Source organism: Alligator sinensis, unplaced genomic scaffold (genome assembly GCF_000455745.1).
Source record: "Alligator sinensis unplaced genomic scaffold, ASM45574v1 scaffold144_4, whole genome shotgun sequence".
Lineage (NCBI taxonomy): Eukaryota > Metazoa > Chordata > Crocodylia > Alligatoridae > Alligator > Alligator sinensis.
Genome location: NW_005842190.1, coordinates 631,047 through 650,270, shown reverse-complemented (window position 1 = coordinate 650,270; position 19,224 = coordinate 631,047). Strand labels below are relative to the sequence as shown.

Genomic DNA, 19,224 nt, shown 5'->3' with positions numbered 1-19,224 from the left:
CCCCCCCACAATCGCACACCGCTGGTTATGACATATCACCCCTCCCTTGAACCGGTACGGAAAATCCTCAAACAATTGCAACCCATACTAGAAAGAGACCCTGTTCTTAAAAAGATCTTCCCAGAGCCACACATCCTAGCCTTCAAACAAGCACAGAACCTTGCTAACCTCATCACCAGAAGCAAACTTCCTCAAGCCCAGAACACACCAAAAGAATCCAGACCATGCCATGACAAGAAATGCAAAACCTGCCAACACATCTCTACCACCCCCACTATTACTACACCCCACAACAGAGCCATCAGCATTCCTGGATCTTACAGCTGCACCTCCAGAAATGTAATATACCTCATCCAATGCACCAAATGCCCTGATGGAAAATATGTAGGAGAGACCAAACAACAACTGTGCATCAGAATGAATACACACCAGAAATCTATCAAAGACAGGAATACCCAATTACCTGTGGGGGCACATTTCTCACAAGGAAACCACTCGCTCTCCGATCTCTCAGTCCTGATCCTCAAAGGAAACTTACAAAACACTTCCCAGAGAAGAGCCTATGAACTCCACTTCATCAACCTCCTGGATACTAAAAATCACGGACTAAATATAGACATTGGATTTATGACACATTATAACCTGCCTAACATCTGACTCCCCAGGTTTCTCTCTCTTCCCCCCCTCCACAGCCTGTCTCTCACCCACTGACTCCTCAATCTACATTTTCACTGACTACCTGTCTTGTATGCATACCAACCAAGCCTCTGGCTTCTTTACTTTTCGTTCCATTCAAAAAGAGCACACACCAACTGCTGAAACTTCCTTAGCCTGACGAAGGGTTTTTGAACACGAAAGCTTGCTTAATAATTGTTTTCCAACTATTTAAGTTGGTCTAATAAAAGATATCAGATTCACCCAAAGAACCTTGTCTGCCTAGTACATCTGAGACATTTTCTTCAGGAGTTCCCTTGGGACTTTCAAGAAAATATCTACAGTGCACAAATGGAACTAGGAAATACTGCCTAGCCCAAGAATATTAGCATTTCAGTTGCACCAGCTTTGCTACGACTGCAAGTGCTATGCCATCCATTAGCAAAGTGCTCTAGAAAGTGTTTTCTTTCTTTTAAAATAAAGCCAGAAACTTATGTGCAGAGATCTGGATTTCTGAGGGCCTCTTTCTGCACTGGTGCCTTTTATTACTCCATTAAGCACACTTTCTAAATGGCAAAACATTTACAACCCACAACAAACACCCCATTTTTAAGTAATTTATTCCTGTGGTCTTGGTTCCAATATCCGTCCTTTTTGGAACCCACTCAGTTTAAAGCTTGAGCATAATAAACTTAAAAGAAGATTTCTTCAAGGAATCTAAGCACAGGCAGATGCAGGAGCTTTGCTGGGTTTTCTAATGCCTAATTAGTTACCATAATGTCCAGGAGGGTAGATACCTCAGCAACTTTTTTTTTTGAGCTTTCACAGATAAAACATCTCTACCCTACCAAAAGGAAAGGCAGAGAAACAACTTCTGGACTAATTGAATCAGAGATGCACCTTACCGATTTAACTGAAAGCTTAGGCATCTCTGCCCTTGCTTCAGACTAACACAGCTAGCTACCTCTCCAAATGACTAGGGTCCTTTCTGCAGGGTTGAGAAAAACTCTGCACCTTTCCTGAAAGATAAAACTCTCTCCCCTCCTTCTCACTTATACCATGTCAAACTCTCCTAGCCCCACAAGGCTCCTCATGGGCCACATCCAGACTCTCCTCCAGAGGAGTATGAGCTGCAGCAGCATTAACCACGGTGGGCGCCCAAGCTGCTGCGTCAGCCCAGGGAGCCACAGGGATTAACGCAGCCATGGCTTGTTCCGCCACTGCTGAAACACATCCCCAGTGGGACTCTCTGTCCTGCCCCAACTCCAAATCCTCAGCCTTTCCAGGAGCCCCGTGGGCTGGATGGCATCTTTGGAGCATCTTCTCCATCCCCACCATGTAGCGTGTAATTGACTTGTAGACTCATTATCACAGCTGGCTGCAGAGGCAGAGAACATGGCCAGGTTGAAAAGAAACATTTGGATGCTTATCTTGCTGGGATCCTTTGACCCTAGCCGACTTCCTGCCTCTTGGGCAGGGGGCTAGACCTGATGATCTTACGAGGTCCCTTCCAGCCCTAATGTCTATGAAACCTATGAAACTAGACTAATTCTTGGATGATAACTATTAAAACACAACAGTCAGGGATGTATCATCTGACACCAGAAAACCAATGATGGCAGACGTCAAGAGAGAATATGACAAGGGATAGATCACTCTTGAGCAGGGGCATCAAACAGCCTACAGGGCTGGATGAAGGGTACAGGGTGGGATAAGGCTGAGACCAGCTCAGTGCAAGAGCCAGCATGTAGGACTGGGCCAGTGCAGGCCCCTCATGTGATACACACCCTGCACGAGCCCTGCTTGCCCAGGTCTGTATTGGCACAGGCCAGATGCTGTGTGCGATGCCTATGCCTGCCGTGCACTAGCTCTGGTGCTGATCTGCATCCACCCTGGATGCACGGCCAGGCCAGCACAGGCAGCCCATGGGGCCGGTCCAGGACCCCTAGGCTGGAGCATGGAGCTCCACCACACAACCTGGCCCCTGGGCCATATGAAACACCCCTACGCATGCTGTGCTTCTCAAGCAGGGTGCACAGGCCCCCGGGCTGCTGTGGGGTCCTTCCACAGAGCTGCAGGGTGTTGGGCAGGCAGGCGCTGCTGGCCGGAGACACCCAGAGAGGCCACCATGAAACCCAGCTGTGTGGCCAGCACCATGTAGACCCACTGAGGCCTGTCTTCACCAAGCCAGTGGGCCCTGGACAGCCGCCATGCCCACAGCCCGGCGCTCACCGCAGAGCCAGATGCTGAGCAGTACGAGGAAGGCTGGGTCGTCACGTGCCCACTGGTCCTTGGTCTGCTTGCGGTAATGGAAGTTGCGGTAGACGCGTTGCGGCGCGGTGAACAGGTACAGCATCTGCCACAGCGCGAACTCGAAGTCCATATGCCGCGCGTGCAGCAGCCGCCGCAGGTACTTGTAGCGCTTGGCGCCTGCCGTGTGCCGCGCTGCCTCCCGCGCTGCAATCGCCTCTCCACTGCTGCCCACCACCTGCGCGGTGGGCAGCATCCTGCTGGAAAGGGGGGAGAAGAGCTGCGTCACCCTCGTGGGGCCGTGCGAGCCCAGCCCGTGATGTCAGAGCTGAGCCCCACCCCCTCAAGAGCCCTCAGGCGCTTCGCCAAGAACCGGATCCCTGTAACGTCCCCAGCACCACCCGCGCGCCGGGCTCCACCACCAGCCTCGCTCCCCGCCAATCACCAGCGCCCCCAGGCCCCTCAACCACGGGCGTGGCCCCCTCCCCTACATTCCAAACGGCCCCATCCCGCTCACCCGTCGCCGCGGCCCCGGCTTCCGGCAACGTTGCACAGGCGCGGTCCTCAGTCACGTGCCGGCGCGGCCCAGTTCGTTCCCGTCCGGAAGGAGCGGGAAAAGCTTCCGGGGTCGGAGGGCGGCAAGATGGCGGTGCCCTAAGCTCTGCGACGGCGGCTGCGGGAAGGAGCGAGCAGGGCGGCGATGCCGAAGTACTATGAGGGGAAGGAGGAGAGCGGGCGGCCCTGCTCGGGGTTCAGGGAGGACCTGCAGTCCTGCCTGCTGGAGAGCGACTGCGTCCTGAAGGTGCGTCAAGGCCGGGCGGGAGGGAAACGCCTGGCCGCGACTACCTCTAACGACTGTTGAGGGCCTGTTGGCAGCCAATCAGTGACCGGCCGGGAGCGCGAGACCTGGCGCACGTGACGTAGGATCGAGTCACCCTGCAGCCGGGATTGGTCCCCTGGGGGTCCCGGCCCCGCCCCCCAGCCAGGGTTCGTGCCTTGGGGGCCCTGGCCCCGCCCCTGCTAGCCTGCTACGCTGGGATTGGGCCCCCCGGTTCAGCTCAGGGCCTGGAGTTCCCCACATGCCCAGAAAAGGGGCAGTACTACTGCTTTCCTGCTGCCAAATTGCCATACCCGTGGGATCCCCTTGGGTCAGATGACAGGGAGCTGGGGGTTCCACCTCAGCAGTGACCCTGTGCTCCCTGGTCTTTGTTTTTATCATAGCTAGTTAGCTCTGTGGGTGTGATGAATAGTGAGGTCCTGACCTCCAGCTGGCGTCAAGGAACAAAAACAGCCCTTGGATTCTCAGTAACAAAAAAAGGGTTGAGGCTTTGTTTTTTAAGGCGCCCAGTTGCTACGGACACCTGCGCTGTCACTGAAACCATCCGTTTGAGCTTTTACTAAATTTGTTATAGGGGTGGGAAACGAAACATTTATTCCTTGGGCTTTTACTGCTCTCAGAATTTCTCACCTGGGAGTTAAATGCAATGAAGGACACACCATTTAGGCCCAGAAACATCTCTCGTTGAAAAAAACTGAAGGCAGACTTCTTGAACCAAGCCTTTAACAGTTCCTTACCTGTAACTGCCCTTTCCACTAATGAGAGCTGCTCCATTTTTACACTCCTGTATTTTGCCCTAACAGGAAGGGAAAAGCCCCAAACAATGCTTGAAGGAAGGACACTGCAGAAGTTTGCAGATTTCATTTTTTGAATGCAAAAGATCCACGGTAAGTGTTTTAAGCTTCTTAATTTTTGATGCTGGTGCTTTTCTCTATCTCTTAGAGAGAGCTGATGAGAGAGACTGCACTATAAAACTGAATCAAATTAACATTGATAAACAGAACAACTCTTGTCAAATTTGTTAAGGATCAATTAGAAGCATAACTGAATATTATTAGCAAGGCATCCCTTGTTGAAACAGATATAATACAGCAAGAGATATTTACATTGGAGAAGGCTTAACACGGCAGTTAGATATTTGTATAGGAGGTGACCAGTGAAGTTTGGCTTGTTTTTAAATATCAAAGAAAACAATAGATGAGGCTTTTTGATGCTTAAGGAGTGGTGAATTCTAAATCTTCTCTCTGAGGTCATTGGAGGAGATGCAAGTAGCAGATGTTTTAAGAGGATACCTAACTGAAATCACTTAGCCCCGCTGTCCAAGTGGCAGCTGAGGCAACATGTGGCCTGTGAGGGATTAAACTCGCTTTTGTAAGGCTTGGTTCAGGTGCTGGTGCTGCTTTCTAGGGCTGTGTGAAGCTTCGGTCACTGATTTCACTTGGCAGAGATTTGGTTCAATTCGGTGGCTGAATCTAAATCAAATCAGGACCCTTTAATCTCTCTGAATCGAATCGGAGGGATTCAGCGATTCGGACATAGATGCAGCTTTAAATGTTTTTTCTACATACCTCAAGGTACCAGGTGGGTCGTAAATGCTGAGATGGTGGGGTGGATGGAGCGTTCCACAGGAGCGTTGGGTGGGAGGTCCCCAGCGCGCTTGGCAGCAGACCCGGAAGTAGATCAGAAGCACTTCTGAGTCCGTTGGGGAGTGTCTGGGGGGGCCCTCCGCGCCCCCCCAGCTCGGCGACTGGTGCCTCCTGGGTCTGGGGACGCACCCAGGGTCCCCCTGTGGCCGACTGCCGAACTGGGGTGGGCCCAGCGCGCTCCCTGGTGGACCTGGAAGTGGACTGGAAGTGCTTCTGGTCCACTTCCAGGTCTGCTGTCAAATATGCTGGGGATTCCACCCCCGCCCTGTTCCTGTGGGACGCTCCATCTGCCCCAGCATTGCAGCATTCACGAGCTGTGCCTGGTACTTCGAGGTATGTAGAAAAAACATTTAAAGCTGTGTCTATGGCCAAATTGCTGATTCTCCAAAACAGGATTGAATCCTCAGATTCGGATTCGGCCAAATCAAATCAGGGACAGTGATCCGAATCAACGAATTGAATCACTGTCTCTGATTCGGGCTGAATTTGACTCTGATTCGGATAGAGCCCATTTCGCACACCCCTACCGCTTACTGGTATGGCTTTGGAACCGAGGAGGCAAACACTACTGCCTGCTCCCATCCCGACACCCTTTCCTTTTACCAAATGCAGGGTCCTTGGTTGCCCCTGATAATTCGGATCAGTGGCAGCTCATCTAGAGTTGCACCAATGCAGCAGCCATGGGCACCAACTCTATGGGTGCTCCGGGGCTCAGGCACCCACAGAAAAAATTAGCAGGTGCTCAGCACCCACAAATCACATGTGGTGAGCCAGGTTGAAGTAATGCTCTGCCTCTTTTTGGCATGTGTGGGGCTTGGTATAGGAACACACAAAAAAAATTTAAAAAAATAAAATAAAACACCCACTGGCAAAAACCAAAGTTGGCACCTACGGCAGCAGCTCCAGGAGCTGTACCAACTAGCCCATGTCCTACTACTGGAGGGTCATCAGGAGGGATCTGGGTTTTCCATTTCCCATGGAAAAACAGAGTAAACTACAGATTTCCCCCTTTACTAGAGTAAAATGTCAATTTCTCATTTTTGCAGAGAAGCCCATGGATTTTGTAGTTTTTCAGCGAGCCCTTTGTAGGCTGGCAGAGTTCCAGCCTGCAGGGCACTGGGAGGGAGCAGGAACAGGGCAGTCAGGCAGGGGGTGCCGTGCATGTACATGCACGTGGCCCCAGGCAGCCTGGACAGCAGCTCCTCCAAATAAGAGGTGGGGATTGAGGCCCCCATAGGTAGGGAGTTGGGCTGAGCTGGGGCTGCTGCCCTGCTGGGCAGTGTGTGGGGCTTGAGGCTCAGGGCTGCAGTGTGTTGCCTCAGAGCCCTGGTGGGGAGCAGGATGAGGCCACAGGTGGCTTGTTTGAGGGTGGGGCCAGTTCCCCACCACAGCATGCACTCCTGGGGACAGGGGGAGCCCATGCCCCCCAGATCTGTTTGGGGTGGGTGCGTGCTGCAGGCTCATGCTCCCCACCCTGCTCCCCTCCCCCAGGGTCTGTCTCTGCAGCGCAGAGGGCAGCAAGGCAGGGAGCACAAGCCCACAGCATGCACCCACCCTGCCCCCTGCACAGATCTGGGGGACGTGGGTCCCCTCTGCCCCCTGGGAGTGTGTGCTGTGGCTGGGAGCCAGCTCCACACCTGCCCCTGCCCAAGCCCACAGCAGGGGGAGCCGGCTCCATGCTTCTTCTCTTGCAGAGCAGCTGCCTGTCGGGGCAGGGGACTGCGGACCTGGGTCCTTGGTCCCATAGTCCTGGCAGCTGGGGGCCCCCTCTGGCAGGGCTGGAGGGGGCAGGGACTGTGGGTGAGGGACAAGTGACACAAGCAGAGCTGGAGGGGCTGTGCAGGGGGGATGAGGGTAACCAGTAGGGCATGGGGGGTGGGGGGTAGGCTGTAGGGGGCCTTTAATTTTAATTATGGATTTGGGGGACGTTATTAGAGAATTTTCAGTTCTTTTTTTTATCAGGGAAAACCGGAATCCCTGGTCATCAGGCTTATGTGTCTGGTCCAGCCTACATTGGAAGAAATGCATTAGACAGCCCTTAGTTACTTACAGTGCTAATGAACTTCTGGGTTCCACCTGAAGCTTCAGGAGTCATTAAATACAATACATCAGGTTATATGCAGTGAAACCTGTCTAAGATGCAGTTGAATAGGACCAGGAAAAATTTTAGGCTTGAACAGGTACAACTACTTTCATCAAAAACATGGTGGAGAAAATAATGCCTGCCAAATACAATAGCATAGTAGTTACTGTTTGCTGCTGCTTGCAAGCTGTCTTGTGCTGCAAAGGCTGCAAATCTCCACCCCTCACTGCCCCTCCAGGAGTGCCCAAGCTGCCTGTGCTCACCTTCACTGTCAGTCCCTGTCCCTAGTGGCAGTAGAGAGGCAGATTCTGTAGCAAAGGTAAGCACAGGTGCAAAAGAGTTAGCAGGGAGGGCTGCAGAAGTGATGGGTGGCATGGCACAACTGCAAACTATTGATTTCCCGGGCTGGATCTGGCCTACAGGCCATAGGTTGCCACCCCCTGCGTTAAGCTGTTGAAGAGATCTGGATTCTATAGCCTGCGCAGCACCAAAAGGGAGGGATCTATTCAAAACTTCATATTCCACCTCTAGCAGTGAGATGTAGGGAAGGCTGGGGTGGGGTGGGTTACCCACTCCTTTTGTTGAAGCTGGGCCACTGCAGCCAAGATTCATTGGCCAGAAGTAGAACAAGCAAAATGGGAGCCTGACTAAGTTTTTCTAATGGATGTGCACCAGAGCCACCTGCTATTTTGACTGTGTTTTGAAAACAGGGAGTTGGTCATCCAGATTCTGAAGCTTGTCATAGGCATCTAGGTGCAGGAGGGTGTTTTTGGTCTGAATCCCAGTTTCACATAGGTACCTAACTCAGAGCTATAGGTAAGCACCAAAATCTGGAGGAGAGATGCTGGATTTTAGACGCACCATGGTTTTCAGCATTTCCTGCAGACCAGTTTTTAAATCAGGCAGTTAATTATTGAGATCTCCTTTTTCGGTTTCTGATTCTCCCCATGTGTTTGTGTATAGAATTTAGGCATCTAACTCAGTTTTTTTTAATTTCATTCTGGATGCCTAAAATTAGGCATAGAGATTTTCAGTATGTTTAAGTTCCCTTTTGGATCCGAGCCTGAGGCCACTGAGAGATGTTCAGTTAAAGGCATGATGGGATCTGATCTGTGATCCCAATAATCATGCCTCCTGTTATGCTCTATATCCACAGCAGAACACGCAATTTTGGGTTTACTCATCAGACCCCAATCTTGTCCTACTTGGCCAGTGCAGGGTGGACCCAGGATCATGATCCTGTGCTCCTTCTGTACTGGTGAAGGTGTCTGACAATCAGCTGATTGTTGGTTGGTTCCAAGGGGCCCCCCCAGGGCTGGTTGGATCCCTGGAGCCACCCAGCAGTCAGCTGGCTGGCAGCAGCTTCAGTCCCGTATGGATGCACAAACCCCAGTGCAGTCCCTGCCAGCTGACAATCAACTGATTGTTGACAGTGTCAGGGCCACAGCAAGGTTTAAGCCTCAGTATGGTCCTGGAGCCAGTTGCTGCGATTGTCAGCTGACAGTCAGCCAGAAGGGACCAGGGCCTCTTTGATCTCAGTGTGGTCCCAATGCTGCCAATGACTGATTGATCATTGACCAGCAGAGACAGCCCTGGGGCCCATTCAAGCCCTGGTGTGGTTCACCCTGCCACACATTCATTTCAGGTGTGATGGGAACCGGCCACAAAACTATTGCACATTTTTTGGGTAATAATTTTGTGGCTGGTTTCATATTGTTACGTTAATTGCCTGAACTTGGGCTGGGTCACACTTTAAGATATCGATTAATTGCATCTGAAGTGTAGCATCTGCCAAGAGCCTTAGTTTTTGCACGCTGTGATTGGAAGCCATTTATTAAAAATAAGTGAGATTGCATGGGAAGAGTTTCCCAAGATTAGCTATGAATATCTTGTATGGAAAGGTTACATGTATATATGGGCATGACATTACAAAAAAAAAAGTCATATCAAACTATTCCAGACATGGCCAGCATGTGGCTTCTTTCTGGTTTTAAGCAACATATAGTACCTAATCATTTTAAAAGTTGTTAATTTTGAATCAAGGGGATGTACCAAAGTGGAACCATACTTAAGCTCTCCCATCTTATTGATACTGATGTGTAAGAGCCTTATATTCCCTCACAGTGTGAATTTTCTTAATTCACTCAAGGAAGAACAGTTAACTTTTTTGAGGGGTGGGGAGGAAGGGGGGATGGAATGACTCCAAATATATAATATTTACTGTTCATATACAGTGGAACGTCATACAACTGCATGTTCAGTTTACCGCACATTGTTTCTGTAGTGCAGTTTCTTTCTAACTAAAAAAAAATATGGAGGGAGTGGGAATTAATGCAGAGTGTGCTTATCAGTTGGTATGCTGTAACCATCACCTCTCCATGCCCCTGTAGTAGGGTACATAAACTAAATCACAGTAACTTTACCATGCATAAATGCAGTCAGAGTTGCAAATGTTTTGCTTCATTTGTATTGCTACAAGAGCACGCACAGGTAACAATTACAGTATTAAAATCAACTCCATGTTTTCATGACCTTTATAGGAGTCATTTCTGTTTAATGCAGTTATAACACAAAATGGAGTGGAATGCCAAATATCTCAATATGAAATGGAGACTGATTAAAATGACTACATTCCTTTATTTTGAGATACAAAAAGCCAGATGTAACTGCATTAAAAAGATACTGCTTCTTTATCCTTTTCTTGATTCAAAGACCCAAGACAGTCATGTTTGTTGCTCAGTGAAACTACAAGGCCACACATTTAAAATTTTACTCTGGAATCAATTTAATATTCAGGATACTAGTGAGACATATAGCATATCTTAAATGAAGTCTTCAAATGAATACATTCCTACTGTTTACACCAGATTAAAATGATTAGAGTTTCAGGCCTCATAGTAGAGGATGCAGGGAGTGTATATGTTCCTCACCACAGTATGGTGACTAATTGGTACATATGCATTCTTGCACAGTCTGGCCAGTCTTATGTTTTATGTATTTACTCTGTGATATCAGTGAATTCTGAGCAGTAAATTCTTCATTTTAAGGCTGTAGCAATACAGTACAGCCAGAGTATTAGCTTCCTTGAAGACTGGTAACTTAAGGTGAGAGAAACAGTTGCAGACCCAAATTATGCCTCTCTTTCTGCTATATGTTTACATGCAACTGACTTGTGAGTAGCAGGGATCCTGGTTTTCTCTGATTTAAAAAAAAAATCCCCATTTTTCCAAGATCCATATTTTTCCATGATTAAACTGAAACACCACATATATATTAGTAGTGTTTCATTTTAATTATGAAAAAATGTGTATTTTGGGTTACTTTTTTAAATCTGAAAATTGTGGGGGTTGTTTATCAGAGAACCAGGATGCCTGCTCATCAGTCAATTAATGTTTAACATGATTGACATGTCTGAAGGTAGTGCAGCCAAGGTCTCACTGGAAATTGTATTTCTTTCTTTCTCTGCTGACCTTTGCCTTATGGTATACCTGTTTGTAAAGTGCCGGGAATAGAAATGCAGGTACTTGTAGGGAATTCCTTTAGCAGTTGTATCATATTTAGCAATATGTTGACTTAATTATTCTTCCCTCTTCAGTTGGATTCCAGATCAAGATTCAGAGGAAGGAAAGGATACTGAAGCCTTTCTGAGTGCCAACCTGGGGAATCATGGATACATCATTACCTTAAGTAAAACAAGAATATATCTGTTGTACCCTGTCAGTCATGCAATATTCTCATGGAAAATACCTATTTCAAGGACTCTAATAAATGTCCATTAACCTCAAAATGCTAACAAGAAAGTAATTAGGGTGGCTGTTCTGGTTGACATGAAAACTTTAGTGCATTTTTAATAAATTGTATGAACTACAAAATGAGCTAGAGCAGTATCAGGTGTTTATTTTCAAGTTTAGATTCCCTCTTGGGTATTAAATTATAATGCATCTAAAAACCTTGAAATGCTGTCACAGTAAATATTACTCAGTGATGGAGGTTGGTACTATTGTTTTGCATTGTCATTCAGGAGACCTAGGAATAGGGCTCGTTTCCTAAACTGGTAAGACTAAGAAATGTATGTGTTAGTCACTTCCTTCCCCAGAGGCTTATGTTGCTCAATAAGGAGTTATTCCAGATTATTTAAGAGTAGCATTGGTATCCGTGCAGTCACTCATGACCAGTGACATTTATTTTATCCTGCTGCAACAGTGGGGCTCAACCTCGAAGCCACGGAGCCATGTTCTTTGGCCTGTAGTGCTCACCAGAGGTCCCAATATTTGGTGGCAGGGGAGAAGTAGCGGGTTAATTTTTCCCAGAGCCACGGCAATTAATGTTATTACCTCTTCCCCTCAGTGCCAAATTTCTGGACTTGTGGGGAACCCTGAGATCCAGAGCCCCACATGCTAGTTTGGACGGATGCACGGTGTTGCTGCAACCAGATCCAGCTGACGGGGCTGTGCCAGCATGCAGTGGCACCGCAACTGTGTGCGGCTTCCAGAATCACACTAGCATGCCACATTGCATCTGCAAGCATACCCCGTGGACCAACCTGGATCTGGCTCACAGACCAGCCCCACACCACTCATCTAGCCTGGAGGGCTGTAGAGGTTGAGCACTGCTGTGTTACAACATTTGAATAGGATTATTAGTGTAAAATGTATTAATGCATTATAGCCTCTTACTGTTGGAAAGTTGCATTAAAATTTGGGTTCTCTAAAATAATTCTGGTTGTCTCAAATATTTGTTCTTGTCACAAAATCACTGAAGCTTTTCGGGGAACTGCAACTTCATTCTAACAAATAGTAATAAAATTAAGAAGCTGTAGGTCAAGATTTTAGGGTGGTTAAATGTCTCCTTTTTTCACTTAACCATCAGTTTAGAAGAATACTGACTTATCTTTATCTAGAAGACCTTTGTTTACAAGAATCTCCCAATTTCCTTATGGGAGGACTCCTTTAGTCTTCTCAAACAGAAGCACTTTACTGCAATTCCACCCTTTTAAAAAAAATCATCAAACAGGAACTACATTCCATAAACCCATTTTGTAACTTTTTAACTTTCTGTGTTTCCTGCTTTCTCACTCCTTTCTAAATACCTTAAAATGTCTATATAGATATATAACTTTCAAACTGCCATTTGTATTAATTTAAATTGATTGTTGTTGAACCTGTAGGAAAGCTGAAAGTTTTCTTTTGCACTACTTAATTTACAAATTTGTAATCTCATAAATCATAAAATAGTTAAGATGGAAAACTGAAGAATAAATGTGAAGAAAAAGGAAAAATGTAATTCAGTTTTTGTACTGGGAATGTCTTCTCCCAATGCCAGATCTGTGTGTCTGTATAACATGTAAGTATTTTGATATCAGGAATTTTTTGCTATACAGTGCCATTCAATTTTCCCTGTTATGCAACTGCTATGCAAGTGCAGTTCCCCAAGACCCTTCCTTTGGCTTTTGCTCTTGAAGTAGCTTGTCTCCAGAGGAAACAGACTATGCACTTTGTCCTCACTGTTTAATAAACCTTACACCTTGAAAATGCAGCAAGATTTGCACCAGCAGTTTAAAACAAACAAAAAAAAGTACAGCATACAAACAAACAAAACAATATTGTACTAAACTTTTCAATAATTCTTAAAAAAAAATTCTGCGCCCATCCTCCTGCCAGGCTCTGAGTGCCTCCTTGAGGTACCTCATGTCCAGCTGACCCCCTTCCTGGAGCACATCCGCGAGCCTGGGGACAGTGCTGCCACCACAGTCTTGGTCTGTTAGTGGCTCTGTACCTCTTGAAATGCACAGGCTTTATAGACCTGGAGGGTGCTCGACCCAGTGCAGGAACTTAGGGTGCTTCCTTTAGTCTGAATCCCATAAAGATGCCTCCCTTAGTCATCCAAACCAAGGGGGCACAAAGGCATGCCTCTCCCAGCAAGTCCACCACTCTTGATACAGTGTAGAACTGTACTGGTTCCAAAGGGAAGCCTTGGGGTAGGATACAGAATAAAGAACCTTTCCAGACATTAGTTCAGTATCTGCATACAGATGTTTCTTGTGCTTAGTTACAAACTTTGCCAGTTTTTTTTTCTGAGACTTTTTAACTGACCAGGGCAGAGCATATTTCTTGTATATGTCACACCAAAAGATGCCCTGTCCCTCTGCTGTGAACATTTGAATCCTTCCATTAAGCTGCTCTCCTTTTCTAAAATATTTTGTACCTGAAAAATATGGTAGTGTCCTCAGGAAATAATGTGATGAATGTGTTCCTTTTATAAAAGATGAACACAGAAACATGGCCTCTAAACAGGAGACAAGAGAAAGCAAGAAACATTTAAAAAAAATATAGTCCCTAAATATGCTCAATTTATTCAGTATTTGATCAAATTAAACTAGTTTTTAAGTAGGTCTTTTTCAGCTAATATTAAAGAAGTTTAAAAGTGGCTACTGTGCAGGCTTTTTAGGGAGGAAGTGGCAGTGGAAATTGATTTGTTTGTTTTTTAGGCTCAAGACCTTGTACAACTCTTTAATGGAGAAATCAAAGTTTAGCCAACCTGAATAGGAAACAAGATTAGGAAATGAGGAGACAGATTACATAAATTTTCTTCTTGTGTAATGGATGATGGCATATGATCCCATGAAGCTGATTTTTACATAGGGGGTAGCCATGTACTTATGCTGCTCATGCTGTTGTTTAAACCAATAGCTTTGGTTTCATGTTGGACTTGTGAATCTCTGGCTACTTTATTACAAGGCAGCTGCTTAAAAGGAAGTTAAATCTTTTTCTGATAAATTTTGTATTTGCTGCCAACGGGAGAATGTGTCACAAGATAGACTGGTGTTTGCAATGATAAACCCACAAATCATATATTTTTTTAATTGTACAGTGGTCTGCTAGTTTAATATAAAAAAAAATATATATATGTCTGTTTTGTACAAGCACTTTTTTATCAAGTTCTCTTTTTGTTTCTGTTTTTGTTTGGGATTTATAAAATGTGCCTGTCAATTTTTGTATAAGCACAAAACATTTAAAAAAATGTCATAATGCTCGGAAGAGTCTGCCCAGTACTTTAATCAGATATACTACTCATTTCTTTCCTTCATAGGAAAAATTGAGGAAAGGTCAATCATCTCATATGCCTACTCTGAACCTTGTCAGGTCTTAGTTGTGAAATATTACTGGGATATTTTGGGGACTCAAAGACAAGGGCTCCCAAACATAAATCTTCCTTAAGGGAGGGATTGTAACTTTGAAGTCTCAGATGAATGCTGCTGTGGTGAGAAGCAGGAGCCAAATCATCAAACTAAACTTAGAACCATCACCAGAAACTTCACCTAAAAATCCTCTGGCCGAATATAAGTAAGTATTTAGGTCATCCTTCTCATTGAATATACTCTAAAAGGGATCAGTCATTGTTACATTTTAATAAAGTATTTGGTATTTGATATTTCAGTATTTCATAAATACTCTGTTGGTGCCCTAAGGTTACCATTTTGAATTTGTACTTTATTCAAGGTAAAAACACCGTGTTAGGGCTTCATAGCCTGAAAACAACTGTTAAAGTATCTAGGACACATAGCAAGTTGTATGAACCTTGCATCTTTAAATGATTATCTAAATAACTTAAGAGAGAAAATTTGCTCCGTTCTAATCTTGTGAAGAATAATGTCCTGTCTAAAAATATTTTTATTGCATAATTGCCCAAGAGACTCAAACCATTCTGCTATCTCTGAGAGTGATGTAGGTCCCGCTTCATGGCAGCTTTCCACTAGCAGCTATCTGCTACATTTCTTGGGTGAAATTAAGAGAAAATATTAACCCTCTAGGGATTTTATTTAAGACAGAAATGAATATGTTGACAAAACACTGCCAACTTCCATGTGTGGTTTAAGCTGTTGTTTTTATATGCCCAATGTTTCTTTCTTAATTCTTTACAAGTTTGGGTTTTTTTTGTCTGATGAATTACTCATGCTTTTGAGTTTTTGCCTCAATATAAGATGTCCATCTACATCTCAACAAAAATATCTATTTACAACACTTGCGTACTTAGCTCTCTCTTGTATGGCAGGAAAACATGGACTCCTTATGCCAAGGAAGAAAGAAAACTGAACGGTTTCCATCTTTGATGTCTGTGCCATATCTTGGGTATAACGCAGCATGACAAAATCTCCAACTTTTCTGTTCTGGAATGGGCCATGATACCCAGTACGTTTGTGCTCCTGAGACAGAGAAGCCTCCCTTGGGTAGGACATGAGAATTATTTGAGTGATGGTCAAATCTATGATTAGCTGGCTATTGGCAAGAATCAACTTGGATGGCCAAAACTCTGTTTGGTTGATGTCTGCAAGAAAAACCTTTGTGAGCTGCGCATTGGTGGCCAAAGCTGGGATTCAGTCACTTCAGATCGCTGCTAGCAGAAAGCTGCCATGAAGCGGGACCTACATCACTTTGAGATGTAGTAGGTCAATGATGAGAAAGAGAAGAGGCATCAGAGACAGGCCAAACAAAATGGTGTTTTGCATACTGGCGCAACTAAGTTTGTATGTGCAACTTGCTGGAGAGTCTGCTTGTCATGTGTCGGACTCCTCAGCCACTCAAGCAGCTGTGGTGGTACCCTGTAACCCATCAAAAGTGCAGTCTCCATGGTCTGCCAAGATTGATGACTGCTAATGGAGTCTTTTGCCAATTTTTAAAGTGCTCATACTTCTTTAAATGTAGAAGGTTATGGAGGTCAAATGAAGATAAGAAAAATAGAGTGTTTATCAGGACCTCTTTATGCAAAATTTGGTTGGATATTTTTTCAAGACCAAGTTAATGAAAGTTTTAATTACTGTTACTGAAATTAGGCCATGCACATAAGACAGGTTTTTGCAGAATCTAACTAGATCTTGGCCTATTATGAGGTGGTGGTAGTCCTGAAAGTTAAGAAGTGAGATGGTTCTCCCTTGGTTTTCTATTTTTTCATTTTAAGTTTCTGTGGGGAAGTGAGTTGGATGGGGAAAATGTAGGCTTCTAAAATAAGAGTTCTTTGGTTAAAACAGTTTATTTTTAAAACATCTTCTAGTGTCAGGGAAGATCCAGAAGCAAAACTGTTTGGTGATTTCACCTATTTGGACATCTTTACATGTGCTCTGGGGTCGGGGGTGGGTGCTCTAATTAGAGCAGCTTTCAGGAGCTCCTCTAATTAAAGCGCCTGCAGCAATTTGTGTATTCAGTGTCCCACACTTCAAAATGGTGGTGGGGGCACTTCAACTACAGCTCGTTCGACAAGCTTTAGTTAAAGTGTCCCCCTGCCATTTTGAAGTGTGGGGACACTGAATACACGTAATGCCAAGGCTGTTGGAGTGTGCTGATTAGGAAGTAGGTGTTCAGGCACATATATAGGTGCTCTTTGTGACTTCTTAGAAGCAAAAGTGTCAGTTTCTGAAAATCCACCTGCAGAATTTTTTAGCTTCCCTCATTTGCCTTGCTTCTACCTCGAGTGTGTTCTAGGGCAGGGCTTAACAACCAAGCCCATGGAGCCATTTGATCAGGAGGGTTTCTACTGGAGTTTCTCTCCCAGTGCTGCTGGGAGGGGGAGGAGAAGAGAAACATCTACCCACCACCTACTTCTTGACCTAAGCGGAGTCAGTCTGGCCCACAGCCTTACAAGGTAACTAACTCCTGTTATGGGGCAGTGATTCTCAACCTGTGGGTCGTGAACCAAAACTGGGTCGGAAGAATATATGAAACAGTCGTGAACAAGCTTTAAAAATGGATTCTCCTTTAAAGGAGAAAAACATGGGAAACCATAGCCTTTCCCTTAAAGACTGGCAGCGTTCCAGCCTGGGAAGGGCTGCTTGGGCCCCCTACCCCACACACTCGGAGTCTGGGGATGGGGGGCTGCAGGTCAGGAGTGAGGGGCCCTGGGTCAGGACTGGTCATTGATGTTTACAAATGGGTCCTGGTACAATAAAGGTTGAGAATCACTGATACAGTGTATTCTTGGTGTTTGGGGTATTTTTGCTTGTACTTCTGTGAGAGTTTGGAGTAGCAATACTGGGGGTTCCTTGGATGCATGATTGTGAATGCAGGGGCCTGGACTCAATGATCCAGAAAACCCTTCCCATCTTACGTTCCTGAAAGTTTAAATTAAACATTGGAACATAGGTTTAATTGAATAACCCCTCCCCCCCTCCCCCCCCAAAAAACAAAACAAAACAAAACAAAAAACGTTTGTGGTAAATATGAGCCCCTAGGTGCCTTTTCTGTCCTCCTTGAAGTTCTTCCTGGAGCAAATAACACCCTTAAATGTCTTATGGCTCAGGCATCTTCCACTGCTTTTTAACTCCTGTGATTTTTATCTTGGGTTTTATTATACTTGAGATTTTATTTAAAGCCGCATTTCCTGGAGACTAGGGATTATTGAAGGGCCCTGTGCCCCATCCCAAAGGGATATCAGCCTCCTCACTTTTTGGTAATCCATGGGATTATGGTGGAATTGTGAGGTCACTTCCGAACAAGCAGGGTTGCGAAGTGAAGCTTGGCTCGCTTTAGGGCTCCTTGATGAGAAGGCAAGTGTGTAAGAAATGGCTAGCTCTTGTCTTGGTACATAGTGGCCTGGCTGCTGAAGCTGCACCTACTTTCTGGCAGTGGGAGATGGGGCCTGAATGGGCTGGATCGTACTTGGAAAGTGGGTTAATGACAAACTCCCACATGTGTGACTGTGTACACGTGGGTGGACCTGTGTGTACATACAGGCATGTCTGCATACATGAATGTATGCATGTGCACATAGAGGGGAGGGTGTACCTATAGAGGGGTGCGTACACCTGTGTATACATACTGGGGTGTGCACACAGGTGGGGGGGTGCACGCCTGTGCATGTGCATACAGGCACCTGTCTACAGGCAGGGATGTGTGCGTGTGTACCTGTGTGCTCATGAATGGGGGTGAATACACCTCTGTTTTCAAGTGAGAGTTAATTGCATGGGACCAGCTAACACAAGGCAGTGCAGCATGCTGTACTCCCATTTCCACTTGTTCCCATTACAGTAGATGCTTACCACTCTTACAGGAAGGGAAGTAGCTAACTATTGAGAAATATTACTTAGCACATTTAAAAAATGTCTGAAGGTAGAGAGTAAAAGAAAACGTAAGAGATTTCTTCATGAAGTCTCATCAGGAAAAGGATTCTCTCCTCTTCCTACCCCCCTGCTTATCAATACACTGTGGCCAGTTTGGATATCTTAGCACCAGTTTTTTAAACATGTAATAAGGGAGTAAGATGGGATATAGAGGTCTGAATAACGCATGCTTACTTGACTTAAAACAATACATGATTTCAAATGCAAGAGAATACAAGGGTGTGCGCACATGGTGGGGTGCAGGCACATAGAGGCATGGCTTTACCTAGGGCTATGGGTGAGTGTACCTGTGTGCATACATATATGGGTTGTACACACCGCTGTTCAGAGAGGGGAGTATCCCATGCTGGGGTGCGTGCCCGCGGGCACATACAGGCATGGCTTCGCCTAGGGGTGTGTATCCGGCTGTATGTATGTACGTGTGTCATGTGGGGGAGGCGCGTACAGAAGGGTGTACACGCTGGATGGACCTCTGGACTGGGTGCCCCCTCCTCGCCGTTGCGGCAGGAGGTGGGGCCGCTGCAAGGCGGCGGGTATTTACCGGCCGGGGGCGGGGCCAGCGGGAGAGGGCGGAGCCGCGTGCGCCGAGGGGTCTGGCGGGCTGCGCATGCGCACGGGCAGGCGGGAGCCGGAGCCCGGCGCA

At 46.1% G+C, this 19,224-nt stretch overlaps 2 protein-coding genes across 4 annotated transcripts in view; one reads left to right on the top strand and one right to left on the bottom strand.

The window, feature by feature from the left end:
* Positions 1-3,560, bottom strand: part of UNC50 (unc-50 inner nuclear membrane RNA binding protein) — a 9,447-nt gene extending 5,887 nt beyond the window's left edge. The window contains exons 1-2 of one of the 2 annotated variants that reach the window (XM_006026325.3): positions 3,422-3,560; positions 2,887-3,164 (exon numbers count right to left, since the gene is read on the bottom strand). In XM_006026325.3, the coding sequence (XP_006026387.1) occupies positions 2,887-3,160 (274 nt within the window). In that variant the 5' untranslated portion in view covers positions 3,161-3,164; positions 3,422-3,560. The remainder of the gene's footprint in view (positions 1-2,886; positions 3,165-3,421) is intronic. The other variant, XM_006026326.2, reaches the window with a different exon arrangement.
* Positions 3,505-12,187, top strand: LOC102374490 (cytochrome c oxidase assembly factor 5). 2 transcript variants are annotated; one of them, XR_324162.3, is made up of 4 exons: positions 3,505-3,706; positions 4,546-4,629; positions 11,067-11,158; positions 11,819-12,187. XR_324162.3 is itself a non-coding variant. In XM_006026322.3 (3 exons), the coding sequence occupies exons 1-3, from the start codon at positions 3,605-3,607 to the stop codon at positions 11,106-11,108; spliced, it is 228 nt and encodes a 75-aa protein (XP_006026384.1). In that variant the 5' UTR covers positions 3,505-3,604; the 3' UTR covers positions 11,109-12,187. The 2 variants fall into 2 exon arrangements, 1 of the variants encoding a protein (XP_006026384.1); XM_006026322.3 differs by having other exon boundaries at positions 11,067-12,187.
* Positions 12,188-19,224: the final 7,037 nt, after the last annotated feature.

Coding starts and splice junctions, on each gene's coding strand:
- LOC102374490 (XM_006026322.3), top strand. CDS start 3,605: ATGCCGAAGTACTATGAGGGGAAGGAGGAGAGCGGGCGGCCCTGCTCG. Junction 3,707..4,545: donor AGAGCGACTGCGTCCTGAAG/GTGCGTCAAGGC, acceptor TTGCCCTAACAG/GAAGGGAAAAGCCCCAAACA. Junction 4,630..11,066: donor TTGAATGCAAAAGATCCACG/GTAAGTGTTTTA, acceptor TTCCCTCTTCAG/TTGGATTCCAGATCAAGATT.